Source organism: Haliaeetus albicilla, chromosome 17 (assembly GCF_947461875.1).
Source record: "Haliaeetus albicilla chromosome 17, bHalAlb1.1, whole genome shotgun sequence".
In the NCBI taxonomy this organism is placed as follows: domain Eukaryota; kingdom Metazoa; phylum Chordata; class Aves; order Accipitriformes; family Accipitridae; genus Haliaeetus; species Haliaeetus albicilla.
In genome coordinates, this window is record NC_091499.1 from 139,885 (window position 1) to 155,042 (window position 15,158).

General features: G+C 42.3%; 1 protein-coding gene and 1 long non-coding RNA gene across 4 annotated transcripts in view; one reads left to right on the forward strand and one right to left on the reverse strand.

The window, feature by feature from the left end:
- The window catches only part of LOC138689518 (uncharacterized), a 25,385-nt gene extending 21,103 nt beyond the window's left edge, over positions 1-4,282 (reverse strand). Inside the window, exon 1 of the long non-coding RNA XR_011328339.1 lies at positions 4,004-4,282. This is a non-coding gene — a long non-coding RNA (uncharacterized lncRNA). The remainder of the gene's footprint in view (positions 1-4,003) is intronic.
- A 3,771-nt stretch (positions 4,283-8,053) lies between these two features.
- Positions 8,054-15,158, forward strand: part of PRIM2 (DNA primase subunit 2) — a 132,527-nt gene continuing 125,422 nt past the window's right edge. The window contains exons 1-3 of one of the 3 annotated variants that reach the window (XM_069804567.1): positions 8,054-8,545; positions 9,204-9,307; positions 9,608-9,687. In XM_069804567.1, the coding sequence (XP_069660668.1) occupies positions 8,389-8,545; positions 9,204-9,307; positions 9,608-9,687 (341 nt within the window). In that variant the 5' untranslated portion in view covers positions 8,054-8,388. The remainder of the gene's footprint in view (positions 8,546-9,203; positions 9,308-9,607; positions 9,688-15,158) is intronic. The other 2 variants (XM_069804565.1, XM_069804564.1) reach the window with 2 other exon arrangements.

Genomic DNA, 15,158 nt, shown 5'->3' on the forward strand with positions numbered 1-15,158 from the left:
CATACCTTTACCAGAGGCAGAACTGTATGTGAAGTTTAGTGCTTTGTTGCTGCGTGTTACTGTTTTATTTTAAAAAGCATTTCTATTTATTTAACAGTTTGTATTTATGATTGATAGAGAAAGGATGGCAAAGAAATTCTTGCCTTGAAGTGAAAACATGGAAAACTGCCTCCCCAAGCCCCTGTCATCTTTTACCGACTTAGAAAGATGCTTTGTTCCTGAGGAAAATAATTATTGACCTTAATGTTAGGTGATCCTTTGGCCATGGAAATTTGCTTGTCCTCAAGAGTAAGAGAAAGACTTTGTGTTCAATAGCAAGCTAGTACAGGGAAAAAGAAAAGACAGAAACTTTTCATAATCAGTAAAGAACCAACAAATTTGTTGGAATACAGCAAACAGTTCAAACTAAAGCACACAAACTAAACCACTCTGAGAGCTCTTTGTGCTATGTGACCCCCCAGCTGTGGACATTGTAGAAAAAAATGTCCTGTGTTGACTTGAGACTTCCAGTCTTTAGAATTGTTGAAAAGATCTCTGAAGTGGTAGGTGATTGTAAACTACAGCAGCTCTAACACATGAATTTTCTGTTACTCTAAATCAAGACTTGGCTGGCTCTCTGAAATGGAAAATTCAGTACTTCCGCTGCACAGCTGACCATTTTGCTGCACCTAAACTGTGCTCATTTTGTTTTGCTTTCCTGGCAAGGTGAAGGCGGACGAGTGCACGCACTCTGTGCTATGCAGTCAAGAGAGGGAGGAATCGGGAGAGTATACAGGCTGCCAGAGAATAGCAAGAAGAGCAAGGAGAAAGGCCAACAGTGATTTTTAGCTGTGATGACTGCCATTGTAACCGTTGTACCTGCTTGACCGATCATCGCTTTGTTCTACTTTCAAAGTCTACTTTTGTAGACTTCTAGACTAAAGTCTAGTCTAGAAGATCTTGGAAGAACTTTCTCTCACTAGCATGGAGTATCAAGTTATTGCAGAGATCATCATATTCATCATAAATTGGTAAGGCACTCAACACCTCCACATGGACACTACACTAAATCTATAATTACAGATCTGCCATCAGTTGTACCCATATTTAACTGTATACGGTTCATTGAGAAGGCAAAACTGCAGGCCCCAAAGTGTATAATACCATGGAGATACCCATGTAAGTAATGGGTCCATAAAAACTAAGTATGTATAAAGAGAACACAGTCACTTTTGAAAGCATTTGGCACACTATATGCTAGGAAAAAAAAAATGCTGTTGCTTTTTTTTGCAGTGCAACAATGCCACCTAAAATATGACAGTAAGGTATACCAGATGGATTCATTTAGACTCATTGTGATCCACCCTTGCTGTTTAACTGTTACCAGATTTGTTACAAAAATCTTAGGTCTTCAATATATCTAAAAATATAAAATATATCAAAACCTTGTGGTTTTGAAAGCAATATTTTATTAATAGATGTGCAACTGATAAACTTGGTTTCCTAATTGGAAGTATGAACATAGTAATCTCTTGTACTTAGTGCGGCTATATTGTAGGCAATTTTAACACTTGTTTAAAAGTTATTAGGATGAGTCTCAGCTTCTGAAATTTGTTATGCAAAGGTACCATGTAGTTTTCAAAACAATAATGGGTGTACCAGATTTCTACATATTCACGTAGGTGATCTGAAGAAAGATTGCCAAGATACTGCTGCCAATAGTTAGTCTAGCTCTGTAGTCTGAAAATAAATCAACAGTTTTATCAGCAAGCCATGAATTTTAAGGAGTGTTGCAGTAGGAACTGATGTCCACAGTGTTGGAGGATGGGGTTGGGGTTTTACAATTTGAGGCTACATTCTGCTTGCAGTGAAACCAATGCAGTTTTAGACAAGACTTAACGGGGAGAGGAGCCTTTATTTGAACTTCTCACCGTTACTTTTTGATAAACTGTTCAGTGTTGCTTATTTAGCTCCACTTCCACAAAGCCTCAGCCAAAGGAAATACTAGCACAAAAGTAACATAAAGACAAAATGCTAAGAACTAAGACAAAGTAATATATTTAGTTTCTAGTAGGAAAGTGGCTCAAGAATTAGCTAGTATGTTAATCATCTTCATCTCATATGTCTTGCTCAGGCAACCTCCAATTAATTTGGAATTTTGCTTGCATAAGGAATGTAGGAGTTACCTCTAACTCCTTATGCTGGTATCAATTCATAATGGGGAACAGGACCTAGTGTTACATGCAAGGGAGACTCTTTTCCCCTAACTTGCAAAAATACTTAAGTTTCCCCTCCTGTGCATCACTTACATTTGAAAAAGACCACAAAACCCAAACCCAGAAAACAAACAACCCCCCCCCCCAGCCCAAACAAACTTGAGGTAAACAAATGGAAAATAAACCAGCTACCCAGGCACCTAAATTTAGGCAGGCTGGATGTCCTTTCGGAGGCCAGCAGGATACCTACCTCCTTCCAAGTATTTCATGGGAAAATATTCCTTTTAAAAGAAGAGCTTAAAAGGTAGGTGCAGGTTTAGTGGCTCAGTTAGGCAGTCCAGATCCTAGCCTGGTGTTTATTTTGGGGGTTTTCACTTGTAATGGTGAAAGCGCTCTGGGTAAGTCTAACAAAGATTTATTAGCAACTGGAAGGCAGCTGGCCACTTAGGTTTAGGTTGGAATTTTGCAGACTGTTTTACACAGCAACTGGGTATTTGAAAACTCTGTGTGTGTCAGTAGTGAACAGGACATTTTTTCATGATCAAGTCATAGGCTTAATACAGGAAATCTGCCTGGCCAAGTCTGTATTATTCAATAGCCCTAAATAAACACCAGAAAGGCTGAAGAAAATCCTTAAACTGCAGTGGCTTTCTTTTATTACAGATGGAATAATATTTTGGCATTTTCAGACAATAGGAGATTCTCCTTGTAAAAAATATTTTAAACCTTCTTTGCGTTATTCTGAATCGTGGCAATTAATTTTTTATACAATTAAAAGACAAAGATAAAAAATCCTAGATACATAGCTATGTCTGGTTTTTATGTTGGATAACAATACTTTTGGGGTAAAGAAATTTTTCAGTTACCTACATATTACTTGAAAAGAAAGGATCCTATTCTTTACTGCTATATGGGTAGAAATTTGATTTATCTCAAGAGAGAGTATTAGAAATGCAGCAAATCTTAAATGTTATATGTAACAAGTGCCTTTTTTTTTTCTTGTAAATTAGTTTAGTGGTAATAATTTCCAAGAAAAGAAAACCTCCGTATCTATACAGATAGACAGACTGAAAAACTTCTTTGTGTGTTTCAGAAGCTCACAATTTAAATATGGTAAAGATAGACATATGAGGAAAAAGAAGGAGATCCTTGTGCAGCAGAATACATTAAGTCTACAAATTAGTTCTCCTTTCTTGGTTCTGGTGCTCGACAGCTCAAATCTTTCCCTGTTTGTTTGGAGATGATGGCGCAGCAGCTGAGCTCAAGCTGTATTTACGGTGATCGGCCAGGTTGTTTGTGTTAACTGGCTGGTTGCTGCTGCTCCACACACACAAGAAGCCGAGTTCTGCTTTTCTTTCCTGTGGTAGAAATTTGAGACTCTCTCTCTTTCCTTTACCCAGATTCTAATCTCTCAAATTTGCGAGTACTTATCTTTGATGCTTCAACCCCCCCCCCCAACATTGATCGAATGCTCAAAAGTTATCAGAGAGATTAACAAGAGAAAAAAAAAACAACCCAGGTGACCCCCCCCCACCCTGCCCCCAAGCCCCAGCATGGCAGGCAAAATTATTTAAAATGCATGGAACATCTTGTAATGGACTACAAGAGTGGCATCCTTTCAGAGAATCCTAGCACAGGTGTAGGGCAAATTCTTCCGTGATATGTAGCTTGAAAAATGATGCTTAAGGGATTGAAAATATGATACATAACAGGACAAGGATGCAGTGAGCGTATTCACTACAGCAGCCTACACATACTGAAGAAGATGCATGCAGTGAGAGGCAGAGGTGGATGACAGACCTACCTACCTGCCAGGATAAATTTAAGAAGATTGTGAAGATGTATCTAGCTTTCTTCTGCCTGTGTACTAGAGTCTTGGACAGAGGACTCGAGGAATAAATCCAGGATCTGAAAGCCCTGTATGAGTGGATCCAGAGAGACTTAGAGTGGTCACAAGGAATGTGACCATTGTCACTCCCCACTTAAATAAATTAACACTGAGAGACCGAGACCATAGTCCGACTAAAATAGCCCCCTGAACCTCTCTTCACTCCATGATTCATGCTTTACTCACTTCAGAGCCTGCAGGAATTTAAAGGCCAGCTCAGAAGATTTACCCTGCTATTTATAGTAAGTACAGAGGTGTCCGTGCATCATGGTCAGAAAAAAACCCTCAGTATAACCTGGATGGCAAATATTTAAAGAAGTAATAAAAAGCATGGAGCAAAGAACTGCAAAATAGACATACAAAGAGAAGTTGGGCTAGAAATGACACAAATATACTCCAAGAAAACTGTAAACCTGTCAAGACTTCTGAAAAAGCCAGATCAGTATAGGAATTGAGTTAAGTGATGGAAAAAATCTATAAATAAATATCTCGAATAAACAGCAGTTTAAAAAAAATTCAAGAAGAGTATTTTAAGAGGTGAAAACATCAAGAAAGCAAGTTATGAAGGCAATATATCTAAAGACTGAGTTACACAAGAATTTGATCAGGCTGATGATACACGCAGTAAGTAAGATTGTGGGTAAATTAACAATAAGAGCTGAAAGGGAGCTGGAAGCAGAGAAGGGACATTTTGTGCTAATCCCTGCCATCCCTAGAGATCCAAACATCCCAGACATGATGGATGAACAAGGCAGCTTGAAAGAGAGACTAGATATTGGCATCACCATGTTTACCCTCCTACTAGCAGTGGTAATCATGCAAGTAGAGAACTGGGCTCCAATGGATTAGCATCAGGCACTCTGCTAGTTAGTATAACAAAAGTGGGAGTAGAAACTGTGCAAAGATACACATTTAATGCAAATAAGGAATTTGGGTTTTGTTAATTAGGTAGCAGAACAGGTTGGGGTAGGATGGATTAGACTGTGTTTGGATGGGATGATGGGGACAGTTTGACAGCTGACCATATGGATGTTGCTGTAAAACATTTGTGAGGTGGGTTGTTGCAACATCAGTGATTCTGTTAAAAAAATACTTAAAAAATCAGTCCCTGCTGGTAATGTTACCTATAGAATTGATGAAAATATACATGGGAAAAAGTAACCAAAAATGCTATTGAAACTGTCTATAGGTTTCAATAAATATGTGAATAAGAAAGATTGTGTTACGAGATTGTTTGAATTGTGGTTTCGGGAGTTTTCCAGTAAGATTATATCTTTTCATTTATTTGTCTGTTTTCTTTTCCCAAGAAAAGGATTTTCGTGTGCAAGGGCTGACAAACCCCTCATGAGGTTTTGCACTGTAAGATTTATTTGAGTCTAGTAATATAGATGTTAATTTTGCTTCTTAATTTCTGCTGAAGTAATCATATTACTTTTTGCAATAAGGTTAGTGTTAATGGTTAAAAAAAAGAAACAGCTTAGGTCTTCACCTAATTTCAGACAATTCGGGGTTCATTACTCAGCATTAGAGGAAAAGAGACTAGTAGAGAAACAACAACAACAACAAAAAGGCAGATGTAGACATAACTGCTGACCTGTAAAAAATCAGCAGAACATGGTTCAATAGAAGAAGTGGTGATGGACAGCAAAATGCATACCACAATTTCTAAAAGTGTGGTACCGTTTATGTGTCAAACCCTAAACATTAATTGAAATGAAATGAAAATGAAAAACATTGCTGTTTTTTTCTGCGGACTACTTCTCGGCATTGTCACACTTCTCCCCCTCTGGACCAGGCCGGGTACAGCACTCAAAGCAAAAGCGCGAGCTCTTGTCTTACTCCTTGACCTGCCCTGGATGGGGCACTGCCAGGCTCAGTCAGATCTCTTGGATTTTAACACACTGGCCAGACGAAAACAGAAGCTCTGCCTTCTTGCAACTACTAGGTTGACTTTGGCGGATTTACTCCTACTCCTGAGTAACTCGTGTAGCAGCCAGGTGGAGGAGGGGAAGAAACTGTGGAGGTATGAGCACTGGCTATTCAAAGAAAGTTGCTTTGGGTTGAAGTTATGTCCTGGTTTCGACTGGGGTAGAGTTAATTTTCTTCATAGCAGCTGGTATAGTGCTATGTTTTGGGTTCAGTATGAGAAGAATGTGGATTACACTCTGATGTTTTCAGTTGTTGCTCAGTAGCGTTTAGACTAAGTCAAGGATTTTTCAGCTTCTCATGGCCAGCCAGCAAGAAGGCTGGAGGGGCACAAGAAGTTGGGAGGGGACACAGACAGGGCAGCTGACCCGAACTGGGCAAAGGGGTATTCCATACCATGTGATGTCATGCCCAGTATATAAACTGGGGGGAGTTGGCCAGGAGAGGTGGATCGCTACTCAGGGACTGGCTGAGCATCAGTCAGCAAGTGATAAGCAATTGCATTGTGCATCACTTGTCTTTCTTGGGTTATATTTCACTCTCTTTTTGTTACCTTCCTTTTCATTACTATGTTATTGTTATTATTATTATTTTATTTTTATTTCAATTATTAAACTCTTCTTATCTCAACCCACAAGTTTTACTTGTTTTCAACTCTCCTCCCCATCCCACCAGGGGTACGGGGGGAGTGATCGAGCAGCTGCGTGGTGCTTAGTTGCTGGCTGGGGTTAAACCATGGCAAGTTGCTTTATATATATATAAAAATATAAAGTTGCTTTGGGTTAAATATTAAAAAAAATATATAAAAAGATACTGACAGGATGTTTTTTCCTGGAAAACTACAGAGCAGCCCTGGAGAGTGAAACTTGATTTTCTATCCTGTTAAACTGTTCAAATGGCCCCTTGGCAGAGGTTTGGCCCTGACCAATGAGGACACTTCACAGTTTGAGAACTGGCATGAGGATAGGAGTATTCTCCATAGGCAACGTGGATGTGGCCACCTTGTTTTGAAGGGTAACTGGAGTGGGCTGTTCCACATCAGCTGAACTCAGCACCGTGTTTAATTTGGTAGTACAGAGGCAAGCTGCAGTTTTAGGCTGCCTTCCAGTGGCAGTGCTTGTTAAAAGCTGCAGTCAGATTACTTGGCAATGTCTTGGGTATCGCCTGTGAACATGAGACTAGCATGTGTCCTGGTCCATGATTGCTTCATCATTCTTAAGAACTTGCCGGCCTAAGCTGATTTTCCTCACTTTGTGGGCGTAAACTGTGTGTCCATTCTGATTTTCCACCCCTTTGCACTCTGAATTTGTTGCCGGATCATTAGCCAGCTTTTCTGGTTGGGGAAAATCAGCAAATGGGTGGCATTTTGAGGCAGAGACACAAAATGGAACGTAACCTCGGCTGCAGCAAAACGGTCAACCAGCGGCACAAATGCCAAATCCTGCAGTTCTCTTGGAAAAATGACAAAATCCTACAACTGTAGAACAGTGCGGATGGGATTAAAAGGAAGCTCCTCAGGGTTTGAATACTGCGCTGAACATTTCACTTTCAAACCAGCCTAACGGCGTCATGGAACTTAGCGGCGTGGTGGCCCTCAGCGTTGGGTACTGCGGTCGCGCAGGAGTCGGACGATACCGCCGTCGCTAACGCGAGCAGGGGACAACCGCGGAGGACTGACGAAAACCAGCAGTTGCGCCAATCCTGACGGCAGGCCTCGGGCGCCCTCAGAGGACAGAGGCCTCGGAGACAGCGTATCCCGCGCTGTCAGAAAACCCAGGCCGAAGGACCCGTTTCGCCAGCTTAGGCACGGAGGGGACGATGCGCCAGGCACCGCTGAGCACCCGCCGGGGCCGGGGCCGGGGCCGGGGCCGGGGCCGGGGCCCGGGCCCGGGGACTCGGGGCCCGCCCGCAGGCAGCACCAGTCACCACGCCGGCGGGCTCCTTTCTACGGGACGCCGCCCGCTTCGCCGTCCGCCAGCCAATCGCCGCGCGGGGGGCGTGGCGTGGGTAGGCGGGGCTGGGCGTGAGGCGCGGCGGCGCGGCGGGGGCGGGGCCGGCTGTGCGCGGGAAGCTGGGGCGGTGGGCCGGCGCGCGGCCCCAGGTGGGGCCTTCTGCCTGACGGCGACGGGCGGGGGCGGTCGCCGTGGGAACGGGGAGGGGGGGGCGGCTGGGCGCGACGGGCGGGAGCCGGAGCCGGAGGCAGCGGCAGCCCGGGGCGGCTCGGTGGCGGGCGGGCCCTGTCCGGGCCGAGGGCCGGCGGCGGCTGCCGCCTTCCCCCTCCCTTCCCCGCCTACCTCCCTCTCCTTCCCTCCTCCCTCCCGGTCGTGCCGCCCCCGTGGTTGAGCGCCCGTGTGGCCCCCACGCCCGCCGGCCGGGGAGATGGATTTCTCCAGCGGCCGAGCGAGGCTGAAGCAGGCGCGGCTGGCCGGGGACCGGCGGGAGCTGTACCCTCACAGCCTGCAGTTCTACCTGGACCCCCCCACGGAAAACGTCTCTCTGGTGGAGTTCGAGAACTTCGCCGTCGACCGCCTGAAGCGTGAGTAGCAGCGTCCCCGGCCGCGCCCCGCCCCCCCCGGCGGAGCTTTCGGTTCTTCCCGTCAGGGCTGTACGCGTTTTTGGCGGGCTCCGACGCTCTCTTTGCTGGTTGTTCAGGCGAACTGGCTGCCCGCTCTGCTGCAGTGACCCCCCCGTGAAGGAGAACGTGTTGCTGCAGGCCTTTCGGAGAGCCGTGACTGATTCCACGACGAGTGCTTGGTGCAAAGCAGTCGGGACTGTATAGTTTTGGCTTACACTGGTGGCTTTTAGGAGCATGTTTCACTTCCTAGCTGTTGCGACGTACTTGATGGTCTCAGTACAGCGATTCGGATCGTTGTGGCTGGGAGCAAGGGTTCCCCTGAACTTCTGAAAACCGAGGCTTCTATCATTGCCGTGGAAACCGATGTTCTGAGACTGATCCATCAGAGTTAGCTGTCTCCCTTTCCGTGGTGGCTGTATGGATCCCAGAGTTGGGCGAGCTGTTCGGGACTTGTGGGCTACACCTCATCCTCCCTATTTCTTACCCCTTTGCTCCCCATACCACTGAAAGCAATTCCTGTGGCCTTACCCCAGTTCGTGCGTTGCCCAAGACACAATACAGTTAGATTTCTATTCAATATTTTGTCTCTAACATGGACTTTTTCTTTTTTTTTTCCCAGTGCTCAAAGTAGTTGAAAACCTTGGTGTGAGCTATGTAAGAGGTAGTGATTCATACAAAACTAAGCTGGGGGCTGAGCTCCGGAAGCTTAAGTTTCCTTACAAAGTGAGTAAAAATCAAAAAAGGGAACTTTCTTGCATTTAATTTTCTTTACACCATTCAAGAATTCTGAATAGAAGTAGACGTGATGAAATACTATTCCTAAAACTTGTATTCTGTCGTTTTGTCAGAGATGTGGTTTTTGAGAGTATGTATTTCTGTCTTTAGGACAACCCCCTTCTTTAATAGTCTTGCATTTATTGTCTTAAAGAAGAGTATTAATACACTGTTGAACAGCAATGATAAATGTGGATTTTTAATCTGGAAGAGATTATTTCTCTGAAATAATAATAATATGTTCTGTAGGCTTTGGCTGAGGATGATTATGAGGCAAGAAGAAAAGACCATATCTCTCATTTCATACTACGCCTTGCTTACTGTCAGTCGTAAGTACTTTTTGGATTATGCTGTACTCTTTATTATTAATTTAAAATGTATACAGATACTATGTTGCTTTATTATAGACATTACAGATACTGTAGGGTTGCATGGCTACTCAATAGAAAGGTAGGCTCGAACAGAGGGCTTTTTTGCTAGGAACCTGATTTCAACTGTGATGAAAAGGGATACTCAGGATCAAAATGAATATCCAGATTTTGTAATAATTAAAAAAACCCAACAGTATAAACTTTTGGGTTTTACGTACAGAATTTTGATTTGAGTCTTTTCCTTTTGACACCTTTTTTGAGATTAAAGCACACCAGTATTAAGTGTTTGTCAAGCATTCGCAGTGATTGATAATTTAACTGCTGCATATGCTTAAACTGTTGATTACTGACCAAAGCCCTGACTATGTAAATAGGCTTTATATTATTGTCTAAAGAGAGAGCCTTGTTTCTTGCAAGCTAGAAATACCATCTGACTTTGAGGTTTCCTCTACTGACTCTGCTTTTCTTCCAAATTCATTGCTGTGGATGGTTGCGCTGCAATTTTTTTGTCGTGTGAAGCCTCAAGCACAAAGTTGATCCTGTCAAGTGCATTCCTGTTGCTTCAGCTGTAGTTTTTGGATGAAATTGTAGAGGTTGTCAGTGCTTTATGTCTGTTAGCAGCTTTGTTATGCTTATGCATCAGTGTGAACTCCTGACTCCTTGCCACTGCAGTCCTTTTTTAGAATTAAAACTGGCAAATATAAAGTGTGTACTGTTTCGAATTGTTAATTCAATTGCACTTTAAGTTGCAATATAGTTTGTTTAAATTAGGTGAATGTGGTAGAAAACATATTATGATACCATGATAGCTGACATGACTGAAGTGCTGCTGTGGATTGATACAGATTCATAAGCAAAAACAGACCAGGAAGGTGAGTAGGAGGGATTGTGCTCTAAGCCAGGATATGGAGCTGGAATTGATGGGACTTTTCCTTGGAATGGGTCATGAGAGAGTTGAGAGTTTTGGGGCAAGTGTTGGAGAAGAGAGCAAGGAGGCTAAAAACATGGTGGGTGCCTGCTACAGACCATATATATAGGTACCTACAGAATAGGTAGTAGCAGAAGCCTCAAAAAGCCTCCAGATGGAGGAAACCTCACCATGACAGGCCCTGGGTGACTTTAAACAGCCTGAAATCTTCTGGATTATTCATATCCCATCGTGTTGCCCTTTCAAAAGACACCTGGGCTGTGCTGAAGACAGTTTATTGATGTACGTGATCGATGAGCCAGATAGATCTGTGATGCATGTATAGTGAAGAACATGTTGTGGATGTGAAGATCAATAGCAGTCTTTGCTGCAGTGACTCTGATAGCATAGTTTAAAATCCTGAAAAAAGCAAGGAAGTTGAATAACAGAATTACAGCTGAAATGCCTTCTATGCTTCTCTATTCTACATATATTATTAGCGATTATCAATAACAGATGTAAAATTGGTTTCTTTCTAGTGCTGATGTTTGTTGTGTGTATTTTTATAAATTCCCTTAGTCACACTGGTCCTGCTGATTTTTACAAGAAAATATCTTGCTTTACCTGTATTGTAAGTTTCTACCAAAAACTCCTAAAAGGTAGCATCCTTAAGTACCCTGGGACTAAAAAGCACCTGAAAACTTAATGTTTCTGTTGTGGTTTAATGCCAGCCAGCAGCTAAACACCACGCAGCCGCTCACTCACTTCCCCCCACCCAGTGGGGTGGGGGAGAGAATCAGAAGGAAGAAGGTAAAACTCGTGGGTTGAGATAAGAACAGTTTAATAGAACAGAAAGGAAGAAAATAGTAACGGTAATAATAACAATGATAAAATGACAATAATAATAAAAGGATTGGAATATACAAAACAAGTGATGCACAATGCAATTGCTTACCACTTGCTGACCGATGCTCAGTTAGTTCCTGAGCAGCGATCCCCCCCCAGGCCAACTCCCCTGAGTTTATATACTGGGCATGATGTCACATGGTATGGAATATCCCTTTGGCCAGTTTGGGTCAGCTGCCCTGGCTCTGTCCTGTGCCAACTTCTTGTGCCCCTCCAGCCTTCTTGCTAGCTGGCCATGAGAAGCTGGAAAATCCTTGACTTAGTCTAAACATTACTTAGCAACAACTGAAAACATCAGAGTGTAATCCACATTCTTCTCATACTGAATCCAAAACCTAGCACTATACCAGCTGCTAGAAAGAAAATTAACTCTGCCCCAGCTGAAACCAGGACACTTGCTTATTATGCAGCTAGGGGCATTTTGAATAGTCAGTTTGGTTTCCATTATCCTCTTTTGTAAAACTTTAAGCATTTAGTTATTATTTAGATGGGACCATTGCTTTTCTGTAGGAGATGAGATGCTCTGAGGGTGGTGGTAGTGACACTTCTGAAGAAACTTCTGCTATTCTGGAAGGTAGAATTGTCTGGTGGCATGAATCTGATCTGGAATTAGAGGCATCTATTTTTGGTTAGTCTGTGCCTTCAGGAGAAACGTGTTTGGGTCAGATTCACAGAAGGCAATACAAACCATGTACCAAAAGCCTGAAAGTTAGTTATTTGGTTCAGGAGTGGAATTCACTAAGCTTTGTCCACTGTGCTGAGAAGGGAGGAAGGCATATGTGAATGACAGTGGTTAGCATGCTGAGTGAAAGGCTGCCTCAGTCAGAAATAACCAAGCAGTGACTTGGCTAAGTGAGATCTTTCCCCTGCTGCCCTGCATCTCTATAATGGCTCTGGAGTCTCCTGGAATTAATGATAGATGCAGATAATTGGGCTGCTTTCTTTTACTCTGCAAGCTGTCTTTTTGAAAGAAGATCCTTGTCTTTTGTATGAGCTTATTTGACTGCAGTGCTTGCTTAGGAAATAAATGTGAGACATGGTTCAAACCCTGTGTTTCAGAGCAGCATCTTAAGAATTAGGCTATAGGCAGGGCAGAGGTGGGCAGCTTGTTGAAGGTGAACCACTGTACAGAAATGAGTACACGCTATTTTGGGCCACAGAATCAGCAGGGAAGAGCCTGGCTTTGTAGTCTAGGGGGAAAGACCCCTTCTTAGGGGAGTGGGGCCTTGGATAGAGCTCCAGCGCACTCTTAAAACTACTTGCAAATGTATATTTGTGTTCCCGTTTATATACAGATAGTTTGATGCAGTGTTTCAATAAAGCAGCTTGATAGTCAGTTTCCACTTAAGCTAGCTTTTTTTGTTTCTTTGAAAAGGTGGGCTTCGTGCTTACTGGTAAAATGGAAGACAGCATCTTGAGCACTGTGAGGTGACCATGTACCCAGCATTCTTCATTCCGTCTTGAAAAGCAGCTATTTCCGGGATGAGATATTTCTATGCTGTAAAACTGGCATGTGCCCCAAAAGATAAAATTGGGAGGCAAATAGAATATACTGTTCTCTTAAGTTTTTCTCATATTAGATCAGAAAAACAGGCTTGGCACAAATCATTAGGTTAATTGATGAAAGCTATTAAGGTAGGAATGTTTGAAAAAGTGTACTTGAATAGACGTAACTGCAAGCTAGGTTGAATTCAGTTCCTTGTGCCAGGCAGTTGTGTTTACAGGCTTGTTTTCCTGTGACACTGCCTTTTTAAGTTTTCAGTTGGCCAACAGTGCCACCCAGGGGTATGGGTTTACATCAACTTTTTTTTCTAGTCTGCATCAGTCCTCACTTATAAATTGGATTGTTTTGCTTTTATTTCTACATGGTCTGAAGTGGCCAGCTCCACCATTCTTGTCAGTTAAATTTGTAATGTAGTTATCATCTCTTGACTGTCCTTCTTCTGCCTTCTGAAATCCAAGACTTGAAAACTTATTCCCATATAATGTTGCTAAGATATGGTATGTACAGTCTTGAGTGAACAGTCTCACCCATACCCTTCTTTCACACACCTCTTGTAATGTCACTTGTATCTGTCAAGACCAGGAAATAGAAAAATCTTGTTTCATTCACTTTCATGGCAAACACAGCTCTAAAGAGAATTTTACTTGCATGTTGGCCATGACCATGCATTTCTGCTTCTGTCTGTTGCATATCTCTTCACGTTATCAGATTAGCTATGAAGACTCTTGAAAGTCACAGGAGCATAATCTTCACTTTACTTACTTAAGATGGAAGAAATAAATCTTGCCACCGCTCTGACAGCAAGACTCTCTTCCATTCAGGAAACTTCAAACATACTTTAGTGCCTTTTTTTTTTTAATGTGTCACATAACAAAGACATAAGTTCTTCATCAAACTTAGCAAGGCCTTTTCTCTACTTCCTGCCATTTTTTTTTTATAGAATAAGTAAGACTTGTGTGCTGAAATTGCTCCCTCTTAAATTGACTAGCATTTACTTTTGTGTGCTTTCTGTACCCATGTTGCCCTTGCTGTCTACCTTTTGAAACTTAAATCTCAGGAATCTTCTGGTGTTGGTCGCCTAGTAAAATAGAGCTCTGGCCCATGCCCGGGCTTTTCACAAATTAACATTAAGTTGTTGGTAACTGAACTCTCATATTTAATTCCGGAATGTGAGCTACTGGTCTTAGGTTCCATATTTAGGAGAATTTTCATGTCTTTCTAAAGTACTTCTGTGTTGATTGTTGATACTTCATAACAAATATGCTGGTCTTTTCTACTGCTCCTTGGGGGGTGAAAAGGATTCCCTCCCCTCCCCCCCTGCCCCCGAGTGCTGTTACCTGATATGAAAGAGCCTGTTCTTTCATACTATTTTCCTAGTCAGGAATCTACTGAACTGATTTAAACTGTTGAGTATTCTGCACACAAAAAAGTTAAGTGGCAAAAAACGAGGAGATGTTTCTGATGTCCACGCTTCAACTACCTGCAACTGTCTCATCTTCAGCAGCAGCTTGCTTAGTTATCTGATGACAGTGACATTGCTTTTCAGTTAAGCTTGTGGTTTTGATAATAAGTGTTATTACTAATATGTGTCTGGAACGAGAGTGTACAATTTTTTTAAATGTTAACAATGAGTATAAGACATGATTTGGGTTTAGAAATGATGTAAAATTTTCTGAAGACATAAGGAAAAAAATGAGCATAAATAATGTCCTAATGATGATGTTCCTAAGAAAGTCAGTTTTAATGTATATGCTGGACATATACAGCAATGTAAGCCAGCTCATCAGCTAGTTTGTCAACTGTAGGAAGAATCCAGGTAGGTGTGTGTATTGTAGAGATAACAGTAATATTTTCTTGTTTGGGTAACTTACGTGGGTAGGTGGGATTATAGCCTTTGATCTGCTCTCCCAAAGGAAAGGAAGAACAAGAGACCGGCTGGCCTCCAAAGTAACTATATATGCTTGATTTGTTTTTATTTTTTATTTTTTTTGCTTAGGAAAAGAAATGCAGTGTAAAGCTGATGAATTAGGAAAACAGTAAAATTGTCACATCCTAGAATTTTGTTACTGTCCAAGATGATCCCAGAAGAACTGCAGAAGATCAGTCATAAAG